The 19905-nt window shown below is 35.6% G+C and overlaps 2 protein-coding genes across 5 annotated transcripts in view; both read left to right on the forward strand.

The window, feature by feature from the left end:
• Positions 1–1985: 1985 nt before the first annotated feature.
• LOC138708776 (small ribosomal subunit protein uS8A) lies at positions 1986–10038 on the forward strand. Of its 2 annotated transcripts, none has more exons than XM_069838940.1 (4): positions 1986–2142; positions 2343–2477; positions 2980–3145; positions 9903–10038. In XM_069838940.1, the coding sequence occupies exons 2-4, from the start codon at positions 2345–2347 to the stop codon at positions 9994–9996; spliced, it is 393 nt and encodes a 130-aa protein (XP_069695041.1). In that variant the 5' UTR covers positions 1986–2142; positions 2343–2344; the 3' UTR covers positions 9997–10038. The 2 variants fall into 2 exon arrangements, with proteins under 2 accessions (XP_069695041.1, XP_069695042.1); XM_069838941.1 differs by having other exon boundaries at positions 1990–2130.
• Positions 10039–17552: 7514 nt separating this feature from the next.
• Positions 17553–19905, forward strand: part of sdk (sidekick cell adhesion molecule) — a 460070-nt gene continuing 457717 nt past the window's right edge. For 2 of the 3 annotated variants that reach the window (XM_069838944.1, XM_069838942.1), the window contains exon 1: positions 17846–18171. In XM_069838944.1, the coding sequence (XP_069695045.1) occupies positions 17994–18171 (178 nt within the window). In that variant the 5' untranslated portion in view covers positions 17846–17993. Of the gene's footprint in view, positions 18172–19905 lie in introns of all 3 variants that reach the window. The other variant, XM_069838943.1, reaches the window with a different exon arrangement.

The following is a 19905-nucleotide window of genomic DNA, read 5'->3' on the forward strand; positions in this document are numbered from 1 at the left end:
AAGATCGGCCAACGGACAACCAACCTACCTACTTGAAAAATCTACATTCCTTCAGTGTCGCCAATTCAGCGGTTTTCTCTCTAGATCTGGCGTTTTTCAGTGTTAGTTTAGCGTTAGCGGGTAATATTTATGAAATTTGTACCGCTGAACGAGGATTTATCGGCTTTTTAACACCCACAGTGGCAAAATAATCTCATTTCACAGTGACAATATAGTAATTTATAGGGATTTCTGAATTGCTTCATGTAAGGTTTTCTAGGAATGGCGTTGGCTACATTGCGTATTTACTTGACTTTGGGACCTGATTGGTTCTCGTAAAGGGCGGGAATTGGCAGACGAATAACACTTGTACTGTTGCCATGGGAGTGTGTTCTGCGGTGTTGTTTGTGATGAGGATCATGTGGAAAAAGAAGATAATGGCTTATGAATTTATGATCGAACATGGCAACGGACCAATTATTATTACTGGATCAAGAAATACAGTGTTTGTGCTTTATTTTTATTTAAGCGAGGTAACTGCATGAAAATTTCACAAAAATCTTGCTATCATAGCACGTATAGTCGCCATGATATTTCCATTTTTCATTTCACTTATTGCATTCAATAGATATTGCATTAACATTGTAGCTTTAAGATGTGGAACAAGTCAAGATTACAATTTTTTTGTCGAGATGAAGTGAGTTCCAATTCCTAGTTCGCTGAAGCATGACGTCATTGATGTCCACCAATAGGGTGAGATTCGGAATATGCTGATTGCCTCTGCTACGTCTTCTTATTTATTTATTTATTTATTTATTTATTTATTTATTTATTTATTTTTTTTAAGTCAAAATATAAAATTGTGTATATAGTATATTTATAGTAACTTGATTTAATTATAAACAGTGGCGCCGTTTGGAAAACATTGGGTGGGCTCAAAAACTTGAGGTATAAGTTAAAATAAATAAATATGGGCCAGAGCAGAGCCATCTTCATGTAGATAGCTCTGGTTGGGCTCGAAGTTGGCACCTGTGATTATAAAATTATATCTATATTTTGTGCATGAAAATTAAGTAGCATATTTTTAATCGTCCTCTCGCCTCAGGTTGCAGTGTAAGTCTTCGGGTCCCTCCTCCGTACAAGACAAACCTCACCCCACCTTCCAATTTTGGAATTAAAAATAAGAAAAATAGGAAATCCTGTAACCGAGTAAATATGTAAATACAATTTACATTAGGTACTGAAAAGTCATACCAAATTGAAATATAATAAAACTATATTTTTAGTTACAAAATCTGAAATCTCTACTGTTCCGTCGACCTGGTTGGCGAGTTGGTATAGCGCTGGCCTTCCCGGGCCAGGTCGATGGCATTTAAGTGTGCTTAAATGCGACAGGCTCATGTCAGTAGATTTACTGGCATGTAAAAGAACTCCTGCGGGACAAAATTCCGGCGACGCTGATATAACCTCTGCAGTTGCGAGCGTCGTTAAATAAAACATAACATTTTTAAAAACATAACATTTCTCTACTGTTTTCCCGCTATATACTATTATAACGTCTTTGCTATAGACACTCCCTGAATTCATCACTGGTAACGAGTCGCGAGAGGTCAGCATTTGGGATGGCCCAAACACCACAAGCAATAATTGTGTTATCCTTCTCACTTTCTCTGTCAGAAATGTTTTCGTCGCCTGTCAGACATTATGGAACGCAGTATAGAATGGTGTGTTATAATTTTGAGATTATTTTCAATGGTTTAAGCAATTTGAGAAATATCCAGTTATCTTGTGGGATATTTCGCATTAAGAAGATCTTTTCAAATTGTACGCTTGGCTATCCTACAATGGGAATGGGAACATTCCAATGTATCCAACCTCTAATAAAGTCAGAGTTTCGCAGATATGCGAGTACATACAACTTGGTTAATTGAGAGTTTAATATTCTATGCGTTTTATTAATAATAACTTATAACAAATGAGAGGAAACATACAATTGAATAAAATATTTATATTTATATAAAGAATTCTTATTTAATTGTGTGGCAGCACTGAATCCTCATACTGACGTCATAACGTGGCACAGTGTAATTTCCTTTTGGTAGATTTGTCTGTATGTGAATGTAGGGTCTGTTTTGACAAATTAAATCGGAGGTAATCGTACAAGTATGTAATATTTTTTGTGGTGTTTTGAGTTAATACATTTTAAAAATTTATTGTAGAACATTATTAATCACATAAGATGAAATATTATTTGCATTTAATATTAAAATATTAGTTATATAGAATTCTTTGCTAATAACATACACATGGCTGTAATTCAAACAGGCATTGTTTGTGGTTATAACATATTAATTTATTTTCAGCAATGGTGCGGATGAACGTATTGAGTGATGCCTTGAAATCCATAAATAATGCCGAGAAAAGGGGGAAAAGACAAGTACTTTTACGGCCTTCGTCGAAGGTTATAATAAAGTTTCTTACAGTAATGATGAAGCACGGTGAGTCTTACGTGTTGTAATATAGCGAAAATATAGGCCTAATATACTGTTGTCTAGCGTCTTAAAACATTATAGTAAATATACTGATTTCTCCCAGTTTTATCTTTTCACGAGTTTGCTGTTTTGGAGTGGAGTTAATGCGTCAGATCGTTATTAATATAGTAAGTAATGCTGCTATTGAGAATAGTGACGATTATTGTTCTTATTTCTAATATTGTTATGACTGAGGAGAAAGCTCTAAACACTTAAAGTGTGAGGGAAGTACGAGGAAGTAACTCGGCGCTTGTTTAGTCCAAATTTCACTCGTTTTGGACAAATTTACTGGTTTTAGGAAATATGATTCCACGTCTGCCAGGTCTGTGCTAAATACTGTCCCTTTCATGTGTGAAAAATTCTCTGAATGAGCTTGGTTAGTACATATGTCCAACTACATACTGTCTGCGTTACGGGAATGAAGTTACCGCAGTATTAATAAAATTATTTTATTTTATTTGTTAAACAGGTTACATTGGAGAATTTGAAATTGTCGATGATCACCGTTCTGGTAAAATAGTGGTTAACCTTACTGGAAGACTCAACAAATGTGGAGTTATATCACCGAGGTTTGATGTACCCATTAATGACATAGAGAAGTGGACGAACAATCTGCTGCCATCACGTCAGTTTGGGTATGTTTAATTATAATTTGTCATTGTAATGACATTTTTGTGGCTGCTTGAAAGAATTGTCACTTTTCTTTGGCCCATTTGTAACTCAATCTTCTCATTTCTGTGTTGCTTACCATGTTTGTCATTGAGTCTGAGGTTCGTGAGTTCACGCCTGGCCGTTTGAGGGGAAAATTTTAGAACACGGATTGCACCTACCAAATTATGTCTTAAAATACTAAAAAGAGCAGATTTGTCTGCGTTTGTCGAATGCGCATCATTACATTTACGAAAAGACACTTTTCAGTGCCAATAATTTATTTTGTGTGCACAAGGTTGGCATTTTGAAGTAAGAGGGAAAGGGTGCAATCCATGTTCTGGAGTTTATCCCTAGATGTAACTACCTCTACTTCTTTATTACCATTTCTTAAATATACATGCACTCAATCTCCTTCTCTTTTCTCTATCTACTACATCGTAATTTGTGCATTGCATCCATATCTAATATGTATTTTTTTTTAATTTGTAATAATTTATCCTTTGGGAGGCGAGACTTGAACCTGCGAATTTGGGTTTATGGGTTTATAGGATTTTATAACAACACGCCTTAGTCAACTGAGCTAAACAGACACGATGATTAATTAGATTTTAATATTCCTCTTAAGTTTACAGAAGTAAAATGTGAAAATATTTTAATCACATTAGTCCCATGAACACTTCTAAATAATCCCTGAAACTTAAAAAAGATGAAAATACACGTTTAAAATGAAAAAAATATATATTAAAATTATATAATTAATTATAATTTGTTATTTATCCAACGCCTTAGATACCATTCTTCACTAATCATGGCCTCCTACATCATGACCTACCTAGTACATGTATCGATTCTAAAATCCATGGCATGATATGTTATTATATGAGGACTTATTTTCAACATATTTTCTTTTATAAAACATAATTTTTCGTTTTAAGTTCTGTTTATGACTTCCTTTGGAAGGGGGAGAATGGGAATGCTATGTTCTAAAAGCTGAGTGAAAAGCTTTTCATCAAAATTTATTACCTGTTTCTTATTCGCGTTAAAAATTAAACTGTTCTAATAATCTATTTCTTAATCCTATAATGAAGTGCTAGCTGCAACAACTGTAAGAGTTAAATCGGATTGATACCACAAGAGTACGATCGGGCATAGTTATTCTGATGCTACTCGTATCATAGCAACAGATGATATGAGTGTATTCAGTCGCTGACATTCGACTTGACTGACATCGTAGCTAACGAGAAAGACAGGCTACGGCGCGACGTCACATTCTTAGTCATAACATGGCCAACATTGAACAAGTTTATATATAAATGCACGTTTAACATATAGCAATTCCTTTGTTTTTTTAGAACTTTGAACATGTATTTATATTAGGCGATTGTCAAGACCATGATAACTACATGACTGATTCATGCCGAAGTCTGTCTTTCTCGTTAACCATGGCTAACACAGTGTTCAGCTTCCACGAGTATGATAAGATACGAATGTAAATTAAAAATGGTGGCAGATAGCAGAACATTGATAGATCTTGCTTGAGAAAATGAACGGAACATGAAAAAATATAGTTTGTCAAGCTGTATGAAACAAGTGATATGGAACTTAAGACTACCTCAATATATAAACAAGGATGTGCAGGCCTCTGCAGCAAAACATAAGCCTCCCTAAGAAAATTGTAGTTTAATCTATCTTCGTAGTGTATCCAGCTGTTTGCTGACAACACGTGTTCCACTATGTTTCACTATGAATTTCCTCTTCTTACAAATGATGGGTAAAAAGTGCGATGCTGGTTGTATATTTCAGCAGAAAATTGTAAAGTTCAACTCCAAAATAAATTTAATACTGACTGCTAAGTAGTTTATTTTACTATTCACGTGTACAGTACAAATTTACTCTTTCCTTACCTTCATAACACTATATCCAAGTAGGTAGACTGAATGAGAATACGAGGGTTGTAAATAAAATAGTTGCAACATAGATAGTACTTACTTACTTTTAAGGAACCCCGAGGTTCATTGCTGCCCTCCCATCTACGTCTCGGCCTCCCCAAAGGTCTTTCCCCTCAGGCCTCCCAACTAACACTCTATATGAATTTCTGGATTTGCCCATACGTGCTACATGCCCTGCCCATCTCAAACATCTGGATTTAATGTTCCTAATTATGTCAGGTGAAGAATACAATGCGTGCAGTTCTGTATTGTGTAACTTTCTCCATTCTCCTGTAACTTCATCTCTCTTAGCCCCAAATATTTTTCTAAGCACCTTATTCTCAAACACACTTAACCCATGTTCCTCTCTAAAAGTGAGAGTCCAAGTTTCACAACCGTAAAGAACAACCAGTAATATAACTGTTTTATAAATTCTAACTTTCAGATTTTTTGACAGCAGACTGGATGATAAAAGCATCTCAACCGAATAATAACAGGCATTTCCCATATTGATTCTGTGTTTAATTTCCTCCCGAGTATAATTTATATATTTTGTTACTGTTGCTCCCAGGTATTTGAATTTTTCCACCTCTTCAAAGGATAAATTTCCAATTTTTATATTTCCATTTCGTACAATATTCTCGTCACGAGACATAATCATATACTTTGTTTTTTCGGGATTTACTTCCAAACTTATTTCCTTACTTGCTTCAAGTAAAATTCCCGTATTTTCCCTAATGGTTAGTCGATTTTCTCCTAACATATTCACGTCATCCGCATAGACAAGCAACTGATGTAACCCGTTCAATTCGAAACCCTCTCTGTTATCCTGGGCTTTCCTAATGGCATACTCTAGAGCAAAGTTAAAAAGTAAAGGTGATAGTGCATCTCCTTGCTTTAGCCCACAGTGAATTGAAAACGCATCTGACAGAAATTGACCTATATGGACTCTGCCTTATAGTATGGACATATTATTGAACTTACATGGAAAATTCATTTACATCCCTTCAATATAATCACTAGCATGTTCCTGTATCTTTTGCCAAATCTGTGGTAACCATTTAATGCCGTTAGCAAGGTTGTTTCTGTTGATCTCTCTGTTGGACTGCATGAAGCACTGATGCAATATCTGGAAACTTCTTGCCTCCAAGTAGTCTAAGTGGAAACAAGTCATAGTCACAAGGACTCATGTCAGGGGAATACGGAGGATGTTCCAATACTTCCCAACCCTATCTCTGTAGCAGTTCAGCCACTCTCTCCTGTGACATGACAACGAGCATTATCATGCAAGATGAAAGGTGGATTCTCTCTCAGGAAATGTAGAAGTTTCCGTCGCATAGCTGGACATAGATTGTGTTCGAGAAAATGTTGGTAGTACACTGCATTGACATTTTGGTTTCATGTACGGCATGGCTAATGATACATCTTCACTGTCTTATGACATCATCAGCATACCTTCACCCTAGAGGTTTCATATCGCACATTGTTTGGACGTGGTGATCCTTTGTGTGCCATTCATTAGACTGATGCTTTAGTTCAGGCTTGTACGCCTGTGCCCACGTCTTGTCAATGGCAACATTACGTTGCAGGAATATGTTCCCTTCATTGCGGTATCTCTGGAGTTGAGCTATTGTGTATTGGTGCCACTTCTGTGCTTCTGTCAGGTTATGAGAAACCCAGAGTGCTGCAATGTTTCTCATGTGGAGGTATTTCTTCAGGATGTGTCATTTGTTCGTCACAAATGGATGAGCGACTTGTGTGAGCCACATGTGCTGTCTCATTCCAACCCTTGCGAAATGCAGAGACCCACCTTGCAACCATCTGATACGGTAGTGCATCGTTGCCACAAGCTTCAAGTAACCCTTGATGACATTGGCGTGCATTTCTACCATGGGCTACCTCAATTTTTATCCACAATCGCTGCTGAAGATTAGTAAGCATGTTAAAAATAGTGCTGTACATTTAACCATGCACAATAACATCTGTTGTCATAGCGACCGGTTTTATCATTCCATACATCGACAATATCTCCAATTATGATCATCAGTTATCTCGTATTGCATGTGAATGCGCATGACCCACTCCTGGCAGTGTTGACACTACTTTATTTACAACCCATGTATAAATTTAATCAAGATGCTACTACTTATGTAAGCTGTGCAGACACTTCTGTGACTCACCGTCATTGGTACATTAAAAGTAAAGATTCCATAGAAAAATAAAATCATTTCATTTTTTTTTCTGTGTGCTAGAGTTGGGATAATTTTACAGAGTAATTTGTGTAGATATTAAGCCTCAAAACTTTTGCCGTAAAAGTCTTTGATTGAAGACATAATTACGTAGGCCTACCTGCGTAATCTCTTAAATTGTAGTTTTTGGGAACATATAGGACTGCAGAGAGATTTGGGATTTAACTCAAGCATATTGGAACACAATCTAGTGATTAGAAGTTGTGCATCGCCATCTTTTCCTAGTCCTGAGATAGAAATTTTACATGAAATTTCTGACCCCTCCCATGTTCTGAAAACAGTTCTTTACTAAATCATCCAAGTAGATGTTGAACAGGGTAAGTGATAAAGGGGATCCTTGTCGTACTCTGCCTATTTCACCCCTTCAGACATTTCTTCTCCTATCGTGACTGACTTGATTCATATAAAGATTACTGAACTGCCTCGTCTCTTTCCAATCCACAACAATTTTTTCTTTAGGAATCCCATCAGTCTATTCAAATCCACTCTGTCAAACGCCTTTTCTAAGACCACAAATACTGTGTACATTTCTTTATTCTTCTCGAGGTATCTTTTGCCAATAGTCCTGCCCTTCCATCTTAGAATATAAGTATTTGTAGGAGAATCTTCGCCAAGTGTGATATCAGGCCGATATCGTACTCGTTATATTTCTTGGCATTATTTTTTTTGGTACTGGCAGCAACACTGTCTCCATAAAATCTTTAGGTCATTTGCCTTTCTCACACAGTTATTTCTTTGTATAAATGCTGCTGCTGCTAATTTTCTTCTATGTAGTGCTTTATTCTTCTTTTGTATAGATATTGTACACTTTCTTGATGTAGGTGAACCTTATAATTCTATAAGTTTTTATGTTATCTTCTTTTGGCTTTATTTTCAGTCATCTTTTAAAAAGTATGCGTCAATTTTGAGATAAGATAATGGTCTGATCCCACATCACTTCCTGTAAATACTCTTTGTCTCGTATAGGTGATGAGAGCTTCTTTCTTATAATAACTTTATTATACTTTGATAAGAAATGTGATTATTGTAGCTAGTGTGACTTCTTTTAATGGACACTAATAACTTGGTGAACAACATAACTGGATTAGTGGTGTGATGGTATTTTTGTGTCATGCGTGACATTTTCAATAATAGATTGTTCGAGTGGGCTTACACTTCAAATAAAACAGATATTATTGAAAATTAGAGAAAATAATTTGAATGCTTGGAACTTGGGAGGAACAGAGTTGTTTCATTATTGGAATGATTTAAATGAGTTTTAATAATGTAGAGAAAATAAAAGTGGAGCCATTGTGATAGTAAGTAATAATTATTTTGTTGTGCACTTCTGCTTCAGAGATGTCCAATAGTGTTTGGATTTCTTGTATAATTGTTTTTCACTACAATTTTTTTTCTATTTGAGACTTGTATTTTAATAATAAGAAGAAATGCGCACAAGTGTGCAAGAGTTGATTTGTTATTATTCCTTGCTGTATTCGCTAATTGACTTGATTCTGTTCTTGCATTTTATTATGTGATATCTTTCGCAGAGCTGATCACAGAGTTCGCACACACATTCCAGACTAGGAGAGTGTTAGTGTTGGGTCTTGCAGAGTTTGTGGTGGTAGCCGTGGGTCGCCAGACTTGTTATTGTATGAAAGAGTAATGGAACGGAGAAAAATTCTCTCCAGTGCCGGGATTTGAACCCAGGTTTTCAGCTCTACGTGCTACGTATGATGATGCAGAATATTTGCATGGAAATATCATATGTACTTTGGTACATTAAAATAATATATATTGTTATTGTATGTCGTAGTTCTTGGTTGGGTCCTGCCCAAGTTCTGTCGGTCATCGCGGTCGTGCTATAGAAGTAAAGCCATATCTTGTCTCTTTTCTGTCTCCTTTCCTCCAGCAGTCTGGTCGAACTCTCGGTAGATGGCAATTTGTACCGTAGGTCTTCTACTAAGAAATTTTCCCTTGCCAACTTGTAGGCTATTCTCGATGGCGCGTGTTTTAGATCCCGAGAGCTGCTTTTAAGAACTGCACTTTGACGTTTTCCATAGTTCTGAGATCTCTTAGGCTGAGGCTGGTCCATATGATGTCAATGCCGTAGGTTATTATCGGGACAATTTTTGCCTCGAAGAGTCTAATAGCAGTGTCCAAGCTGAGCTGCCTTACATTCTTAATATCATATATTGCCTTGATTGCTGATGTTGCCCTTTCTTTGACATGGATCCGGAAGGACTTTGTCGTTGTTTGCAGTGTTACTCCCAAATATTTAAATGCATTGGTGACTTTTAGTGGTTCATTTTTGTAGTAGAGCGTGTCGTTCGTCTTTCTACCTCCCCTCCTGAACATCATTTGTACTGTTTTGTCTTTGTTGATCTGGAGCTGGTTTTCGTCTGCCCAGTTTACAATCCGGTTAAAGGTTTCTTGCACTTCTTCTTTCTTTGTCGAGCCTAGGGCCATGTCATGTTACCTCATTTACATAAATTTAAATTCTGACTTTCAAAATAGCTATATAGCTGTGCCCTCTCAACATTTTGAATTGTAATTATTTATTTTTATGTATATTATATTTTCAGGTTTGTTGTACTAACAACAAGTGGTGGTATCATGGATCATGAAGAAGCCAGACGGAAACATCTCGGAGGAAAGATTCTTGGTTTCTTCTTTTAATGTAATGATGTGAAAGTAAATAAAAAAATACTTACATTACAATGTGTTTTCATTTGGCGTTCCCCATCCAAATATCAGCTTGTTATATTAATAATACATGGAACAGGAAGCTGTAAGTGAAAGTTTTCATAGTATATTTTTAAGGAAGCAATTTTGTTTTTTTTTTCCCCCCTTCTCTCCCCCCCCCCTCCTACTAAGTTGGATGAGTCATTTCTTTCTAGAGCACTGTTTTTCAATATTTTTCAACTTATGCACATTAAAGGTGTAATTTAAAATCCTGTGCCACACTTTTATAATCTAAACCAATGGTTCCGAACTCGGGGTTTTAGAGGAAATATGTTTACTGAATGTTGGCTTGTGCCATGTTCGCTTAATGTTGACTCTTGTAGACTCACTTTCTATTATTTTTACATTTATTTTTCCAATTTACTACAACAACCTTTACTACTTTCATTTTCTCAAGGCACACTGGTTGAAAATGGCTGTTCTAGTGATTAATTTATTACAAGTTAATATGTTTTACCTTCTAGCAAATGCTAAGGCCACCAAAGTCCCAGTTTTCGAGTGATTGTCCCCAGGAAGAACTTTCTGTCCTTTGACAATATTTTTCCCCAGAACATTGATGTATTTATCAGAATGTTCCCGAATTTGTATTTTATTTGGGTAAAATAAGCATTGCAGTTTTTGTTATTGGTAATAATATTTAGCATTGAAATGATTTACATTTCTTATATTAAATTCCTTTTTACCTACAATGAATTAATTTTGTTACACACAATGCAAAGTAAATAGGTAGTATAATAAATGCTACAGAGGGAATCAAACCTAAGTTACTAGCATTCTTACGAAGCCATTAGGTTGCTTTTTGATGGGTGGCACATTGGGTTTTCCCGGCTTCTTGTTTGCTTAAGTCCAACAAAGTACAATGTTTGAATTTTTTTTATTAGTTGTTGCACTAAGCTGGCAACAATTCTGCAGGTTCTTTACATTGTCAATTTCAATAAGTTTTCTGAACTGTATTCAGAAATATTTTTAATAATAATAAGGCATACAGTAAAGCAAAGTATTTTCCTTGTTGAAACATCTGCTGAACTTCGAGAACTTGTAGGGTAAACCATTTATTATTAACGGAGAAAAATTCGGTCCGGTGCAGAGGCTCGAACCCAGATCTCCCAATTCTGTGCACTGGATGCTCTAACCACTGAGCTATACCGAAATTCAACCCACCTCACCAGATCGAATCTTTCTCCTTTGGTTCTTTTCCCTCAGTGTTCGACTTACATATTATGTTGACATATTTACTTGTATATTTTTAAGTCGACAGCCATCACACAAGGAACGTACTCAATTTGAGTGACTTGTCGACTGGGAACACGGAGTAAGGTCACTAAAGGAAACGAACCAAAGAAGAAAGATTCGATCTGGTGCGGTGGATTGAACTTTGGTGTAGCTCAGTGGTTAAGAGCACTCAGTGCGCAGAACTGGGAGACTGGTTGGATCCTCAGTGCTGGACCAAATTTTTCTCTGTAAATAATAAATGGTAACCATCACAGATAATTCTGTGGGACCAAAAAATTAATCTCTACATAGATTGTAGGGTAAAGTTGCCTAAATCCGTAATACTACTAATTCCTGTTCCAGTTAATTAAATGAACAGTAAAGGTAGAAATAAATTCGTTGTTTTAACAAGAAAAATTTGTACGAAATTGAGCTTTGCCAGCAGAAAAGCACATGCTGCTAGCTTATCAAGCTCTCACTACATTCATAACTAAAATAATTCCTGTATCTCAACATTCTTTTCAATAGTGTATCATGAAAAACTTACATTCAGTGCTTTATTATTAAAGGAATACCGACGGAATGCGAATGAAACAATGCAACAAGGAAGAGCAGGTGACAGGAAAGGCCATGAGATAGCTTGAATGATATTCAAGAGTACAGTCGGAAGAGAAATGACATCGATAGAATCAGTCTTGCGTTATTACGACTTTAGTTTGTTCCATTGCATGTGAATACGTGTCTTGTATCGCACGGTATTATTATTTCATTTGTGAACATATGTTGCACGTTTAATTAGCTTCGAATTTTTCTCTTGCTACGTTATTTATTTCTACAGCGATGTCCTCATTTGTTCATCTTCTTGGAAGAGAGAGTACTTCCATTGGCCCGCACCTCTCACCCCCTCGGCGTGCCTACATACCATGTCAAAACAGACAGCATTATTATACTGACCTGTTTACTTTCGTAAGGAAAAGTTCAGTGTACTTTTATTAAAAGCTCAGGAGTTAAAATTGTGCAGCCATGTGAGAAGACTAACGGATTAAGATTAAAAAAAATAGATGAGATTTATAGGATCCTTGTAACTATGTGAAATGTTTATACCCTGGGTTGGGTTGGTATTTGGATTTTTAAAGAATTGCTTCTAATAAGGCTTGTGAATATGATTAAGATTGAAATAAATATAATGCAGTTTATTTATGTGTTCCATTATTAATTATATTTTCTTTATTGAATGTATACCATAACACACCAGATGAAGTGTGGACAGGAGCGACTGAGTTTTCTCTGTATTGCTGATGCTTTCGTGGCAGGAAATGGACAGTGTAGAGTAGGGTGTAACTAAATCGGTGGTTAAAAATTTTTTTAAGAAACAAAAAAGTGGGGTCTAAAAAGTTGTCTTATGGGTTATTTATTGTCTACCAAATTTGAACCTCGTATGAAGGATTTTAGCCGGTACGCATTAGCTTTAAAGTTCAAGAATTTTATCTAAATATATATTTAAATAATTTCGCAGCTCTTTGCTTGCTACAGACTGTAATATTCAGTATATTTTTTTATATTTTCTGTTACTTTAAAAATTGTAATATTACTTTAGTAGCCAGATAACTGAAGAGAACTCTTAATATTTTCAGGCTGTAACAACCCAGAACTCATCACAGAAAGGTGGCTGCTCTCAAGTTCTGTCCGCTCACCCACTCATTCAATATCTTGCTTTCTGTTATCAGTGTTTCTGCAGCATAGATGAAAAAGTACTCACTTTTCTTTTCATAACTAGGTAATTCTTTCCTTGAACGAATGTATGCATCATAGCCACATACAGAAGAAGCACCATCGCTGACCAATTTTACTAGTCTTTCAACAGCCTGGGTATGGCAAGGGAAACAAGGAATATCAATTTGTTATAAATTTATGTCACTCAGTATTTTCAGAAGAGCCTCAGTTTTTGTATGAGCTATCACTGGTGACTCCGTGACACTGCACTTGTTCCAGTCAATCAAGTCAATTTCTTAGCCATGAAGTTTAATTCTGGCACTAGAAACTTGCGAACAATCTTTCAATTACTTCTCCTTGCCAAAACTCTTCTTGCTTCTAAAACACGAGAGTTCTAGAGGATATTTCCAAGTGAAATCCGAATAATTATTTTCTTCCAATGAGCTACTCTGTTGTATGACACACTGGAGAAATAGATGGCAGTTCTTTTTTTTTAAATTTCATGGATCTTTTGCAGTTTGTTTTGTTATTACACTGTCCAGACTTCCAATCGCCATCTCATTTCCAAAAACTAAACTAAGGAACATCATCAGTCAAGACAGATTGAACAACCTCACTCTAATGAGCAGTAACATAGTTATCCAAATTTTCTTCCATTAAATCTAGAAGAGCTAATTTTTAAATTTCAATTTTGTTATTGGTATTTGCAGATAATTTGTAGAAACAAAAGCCGCCCTAAATAAGGGTTCGATAGATCGGCCTACTAATCAATTCATAAAGAATAATAAGTAAACAAAACAATTTTGTGACACTTGGAAAGAAAAAGAAAAAAACATTAAGATAAGAAAACGTAGGAAATCATTTACAATAAAAATTACAATTTACTTATATGTAAATAGTAACAGTGACGGTCATAGAGGCTATGAACTTGGGGTGAGGGGGAGGGGGTAAGAGATATTTTGAGACATTTTTGCATTGACTAATTGATTTGTCATACTTGAGTCACAGTCTACTATATACGTTTGCGAAGCTCAATACGTAGTAAATATGCAAACATTAGATAGTTGCTCACCACTAGGATCGCTAATATCGCCTCATTACAGGCAATGTAAAATAGTACCGTCACAGTTTATTGTTTCTAGCACCCTCAAAACTCAAGCTTCGTGACTGTATATAGTAGACTGTGCTTGAGTCTCATGCAATAATGCTAGATAATAAATTTGAATCTGAACCAGGAAAAATTGGTTTTCCAATATTTTATTCATCACGTGCAGCTACTGATCACTGAACAACAAATTTTTACTTATTTCGGAGCAAGACATAACAAAACTTACTTGTTTTTAATTTTTCACTGGTACTGATAAAATTACAACACACTAGGGATTCAAAATGCCTCTTAATACTTGAAAAATGTGTACTGGATACAAAAATGATATTACATAGTTTAAAACAAAACAACAATAAAAATATTTTATCCAAATAATGAGAAAAATCTCGGAATTTGAACTTACAATTAAAATAAGTTTCTGGATGACTTCTGTTCATAACTAGACCTGGGACTGTATTTTACAAGGAACCAACAATAGTCTGCAAGCATGCTAGATGATGATCTTCCTTTATATCACCTTTCCATTTCAGATATTTCTTGACGAAATCTTTCCCCTTGCTCGTCGCTTACCGCTCCAAAGTTAGGAGGAAATAAATCGAAATGAGAATGAAAAAGTGTATTTTGAGAGACATATTACACTCCATTTTGTTATATGCACTTAACATGGTTTCCTAATAAATTCTATGTAGTATGCCCTAGAATTTACAAGAAAATTTGAGCAAACATCTTTGAAAGCAGCCATGTCATTCTTTCTGTAACGGAAAGTTTTTTCTCAAACAAGGAGTCAGCCATAACTTTGTGAATTTGTGGACCGATGAAAATTCCCTCTTTTAATTTGCCTTCACTCAAACTGGTAAATTTTTCCTTTAAATGCTGAAAACCACATCTCGTTTGCTTATTGCGTAGACCTCACTTTGAACAGTTATGAAATTTACTGAATAGAAGGAACCAATATCTATTTATTTATTAGAAGTACCGCACAAAAGAACATGCCAACAACCATAAGAAACCGGAAATAAGTCATGAACTCATAAAATGCATTAGCTTTCGTTTTGGTTTATACCCCCAACCCGCGCCAGATGTTTTCTGGGGGAGCGCTTATCGAAAAGTGAAATCATAGTATATCTTCAAAACCTTACGTGATACGAAGAAAAGAGATGCATTTTCGTATTCAGCGCACATCAAACCATAAGGGACACATTGTTTTAATTCGGAACAAAATTCCTGTTGTTCATACGTTTATCAAAAGCATGCCAGGCTAGAATAGCTTCTAATAATATATTTACATTTAACTGGCATGGCACGTTATTTTACTGTTCACGTAAATGACATTTTTAAATATTTATGTGCATTTTTATAAATTTGAGGGCCTCTACGTAATATGCTACAGGCTCTGCAATAGCTTAATCCGGTACTGTCTCAAATGCCAGTGTCATCCAAATGTTCTGCTAGGATTCTGTGGAAAGAAAGACCGCTGCTAGCGGCGGAATCAGCATAATGCCGGAACCAGTCGATAGCTGTATTTTGTGTGCTATAACCCAGCTTGTATATAAAGTACGTAACGGTTCCGGACAATTCACCACAGAAAATTGGTAATAGGGACAATTCGCCACAAATAGACAATTTGTTTAAATGTGAATTAGTAGCAAATATGATAACTTTCACGTTGTCCTCCGGTTCAAAATACAACAACCACCTTTCTTAGTGTATCTGTCAGCTATAACTTTCAGTTCGTCAAATTGTCTTGGTTCAGGTGGTAGGTGCAGCTTCCTGACACGGCGCATAGCTTTTTTAATAGATGGTTTCTTCAGTAGATTCACATTGGCTTCGCTTGCAATACGCTGTAACTCATTTTGAATAATGACAGACGTTGGTTCTCGGGAAGTCCCTGCCCTTGCCTCATGTTCTCTACACATTCCTTTGCCTTAATCCTTCCCCAGTCTGCAGAATGATTCTTGTGTTCAGACGGTTCTTTGACGACACTGCTTCCATCTTCTGATAACGTGACTGCTGCATTACACCTGCCACGCATGTCACAGCGCCAAACAACTCCATTCTTATTTTCTCTAAGTCTCGTGTACATGTAGCCAAGATATATTAATTTGTCAAAGCCTCTTTCTGATTTTGTGAAGCGAATTTCTTCCGCCATAGTTCCGAATTAGTTTACAGCTTCTGGATTTGTCTTGTGTTACCATAGAAATATATTATAAATTGCTGCGAATTTGGGTATTGCCTTGACTTTTAATGTGTGGGTAATTGTCTTTGATACGAATTTCAATTATGTGGCGAGTTGCCTCTGTTGCCAATTTTCTGTGGCGAGTTGTCCCCAACCCAGTACGTAAGCAAGGGTAAAGTCAAATTTTAACTGAAACTGTGGAAAACTTTTTTTACTAATGGCAGATACTGTTCATCATTCACCCATATGAAGTCAGTTATGTAGACTAATTTACCGACAGTCTTTGCGCAGGGTGCGCTATAGGAGGCTGGTCTACGCTACATCCACAATGATGACATTGTGATGGAGAATTTTTGGAAGGCCACAAAGGAACTGGAGCTCCAAGAGAAAACCTGTGTTGCCTGGACGACGAGTTTGTCCAACACAAGTTATAAATCGGAAGTACACCGGGGATCGAACCAGGATCCACAGTATAACCGGTATAAGTCCAGTGCTCTAGCCACTAGACCACAGTAGCGGTACTGTGAGAAACAAACCGGTCCACTTTTCACCCGATCAGCATTTCGGTAAGGTACAGGCAGGAGGCGTGCTTGTATCTGCTAGTGCTGCCACCAGTGACAGAATTGCGAATTTATTTCTGAAACACTTGAGAGTTTGCCGCAAGATTTTCAGTCGATAACAAAAATTAACACCTTTCCGTAATATCTTCACTGAAATAATAATATAAAAAATAGCAAGAATCTGGAAGAGTGAAGTCGCAAATAAGCGTGAATATAATTACTGTATTATTGTACTAATTTATTTTTAATGAAACCATCTTACATTCCTGTTTTCTTAGTATTAGGCGTTAGAATTATTTTGATGTAATTTTTATGATTCCTAAAATTACATTTAAATCAATCAAAGTTATTTTATGCTAGTCTTGCACTTACTAAAATTGTTTTCAAATTTACTAAAGGTTATTGAATCTAACGTTTATCAATGTTACGAAAATATGTTCCGTAAGTACATTTCGCATTTACAAAACATACAGACCATGCGTTATATTATCAAAACGATATGTTGAAATTCTGTTTTGTCTCATCTCTTTTATACGTTCTACATCAATTACATAAACATTCATTATTATTTCATTGTTGAATTAGGTCGTTTAAACAAAGTTCTGTTCAAACTCCCCCTCCATACTTCTTTTAAGTGACTTCGCAACAACGCGACTATGGTTGACTACTGCGCATGCGCAAGACTTTTAAAGTGTTGGACGCCGGCATACCAGAATGGTCAAAGGAGAGAGAAACACGAGGGAGTATGTGTTTGTGATGTGTCGCTGTTTGTTGTTAACTTTTGGTCCTTACATGAGTTTTACAAATGCGAAATGTGCTTTTATGTATCAAAATGATATTCAATTTGTATGATCAGTGTATCGCTGGTGTAAAAACATTAATGTTTTCACAACATATCGATAAACCGTAACTTCTGTGTACAAAGGTGACGTTCCGTGTGCTACAGGTGTCCTCCAAGGTTTCCGAGGACATGCTGCTCTATTACAAAAGGATAATGGAATGTCTGAAACATCTTTAAACATGTGTGGACAAATGTGCGACTATGAACAGTAGTTCTGTTTAATATAGTAAAAATTTGTAGGTGTTTTGTGATCTTCAGGTGTGCCACTGCTCCTGTGTGACAGTGTAGCTTAGCCTTTATCCGTGGGTGTATTGTCAGAAGATGTGTGGACAAAGAATTAACAAAAAAGAGTGTAGGAAAATGGAAGAGGAAGAAAGGTACTATGACAGAAGTCGGACGTTTGGAATATGCAACATGTTTGTGTCAACCGGTGGGCTGCAGAAGATTCTGATGACGGCTACACTTTTGATAGTCTGTCACACGCCGTTATGTTCTGCCGGTAAGTTTATTCTTATTTCGTTTTTTGTCACTGTCAAGGAAAGTTGATAGAATAAAAGTAGACTAAACAATAAAATAGTATTAAGGAATTATTTTGAAAAAGGAGTTTTTTAAGTACACAGTTCCGTTGTCATTTGGCGCCTAATTGTTGTTCATGAACAATCATTTGTTATGGACCGTCTTACGTAATTCAACTTACATTTATTTTATCGGCCATTTTCAAATAAGCTCGAAATAAAATGAATTATTTATCATTCATCAAGAATTACCTAATAAACGTTAAAGGATAAAAAATTAGATAGGTACCATATTAAAAATTTTAACATTGTGACTTAATTATGATTGAAAATAATCATTCACTCGTTATAGGCCTATGTGCAACAATAAAATTGCCGTTTTTGTCTTCCGAAGAATTGAGGCTATGAAGTGCAAAACTCGCCTTATCCAAAATTAAAAAAAAAAATGAGTTACATGTGGGATGTTGTACTTCTTGCAGCTCTCTACTGATATAGTTATATATTAATTAAATTACAACAACGTTACTTTCGCTCCTAATTTGCTAAAACGTTTAGGCCTACACTATTATTATTATTATTATTATTATTATTATTATTATTATTATTATTATTATTATTATTGCTATAATGGAAAGAAAAAAAATAATTGGATTAAACATGTTTTGAAGATGAACAAAAACAGAATTCCTAGCACAATAACAGTGCAAACGAAAAAGTAACACACTGAGCACGACCGATGACTTTCGATTGTGCCAAATCAGGCCTATAGGCTCTAATTCGTGATTTATGACGATAATTATTAAAAATCATTACTACTACTACTACTACTACTACTACTACTACTACTACTACTACTACTACTATCGTTAGGCCTACTACTACTACTGCTAAAGAATTTCAACGATTTTTTTATAGCTTTTCTTTGCCCAGAGCTCTCTTCTCCGGAAGTATTACTCGTATTATAACATGCACTTCAAGGAACTGCTGTTCTTATCGATGTGTGAATTAATAAAAATGAAACTTTCTATATCGCTGGTAAGCGCTATAATTATATTTTGTAAACATGCCAGCTGATTGTAAAATAATTAGGCTATGTGTTAGAATTTTTTATTTTATTTTATTTATTTATTTTGCAGTTGTATCATATGTGTAGGCCAAAATAGGTTAAAAAATTACGTAGGCCTTTTATTTTTGACTATTATTGTCCATAATTCGACCCGCATTTTAAATTGTGGACAAGTATTTGTGTGCATGTTTTTCTAAAGATCCTCATCGTTTTGAAACAATTTTATTGTTCCTCGCGTCGTGGGTGTTGAAAGTTGTTTTGCAGCAGGAGGAAGTTCCTTTAAGGCAGTACACACGTTTACGTTTCTATTAAGCAGCTGATTTAGATTTTTAAAAATTGTTAGTTTTAATCGTTACATACAATTTTGAATATTGGCACGTTTAGATTCCATTGTAGTTTATTTATTGTTCTGATTGTCTTATGGTACAGATAACTTATAAGTTAGTGTAGGTTTAATAATTAGGTATAACAATGTAAGCAGTGGTGTAATTCAACATTTTTAACAACCGGTTTTCTCCTCTAGTAACTACAAATTTCATAATTTGTATGTAAAATATTAAATAAGGTACCTAATAATAATGGGCTACAACTAGAGGAAAATTGCAATGCAACATGCTATTATAGAATTATGTGTAGGTAGAGAAATTTTAAA

This window comes from Periplaneta americana, chromosome 11 (genome assembly GCF_040183065.1).
Source record: "Periplaneta americana isolate PAMFEO1 chromosome 11, P.americana_PAMFEO1_priV1, whole genome shotgun sequence".
Taxonomy (NCBI): domain Eukaryota; kingdom Metazoa; phylum Arthropoda; class Insecta; order Blattodea; family Blattidae; genus Periplaneta; species Periplaneta americana.

Bases quoted from the DNA above. Each gene is read 5' to 3' on its own strand.
- LOC138708776 (XM_069838940.1), top strand. From the start codon at position 2,345: ATGGTGCGGATGAACGTATTGAGTGATGCCTTGAAATCCATAAATAAT. The intron at 2,478-2,979 runs GTGAGTCTTACG...TTTGTTAAACAG, and splicing joins TACAGTAATGATGAAGCACG to GTTACATTGGAGAATTTGAA. The intron at 3,146-9,902 runs GTATGTTTAATT...TTATATTTTCAG, and splicing joins CTGCCATCACGTCAGTTTGG to GTTTGTTGTACTAACAACAA.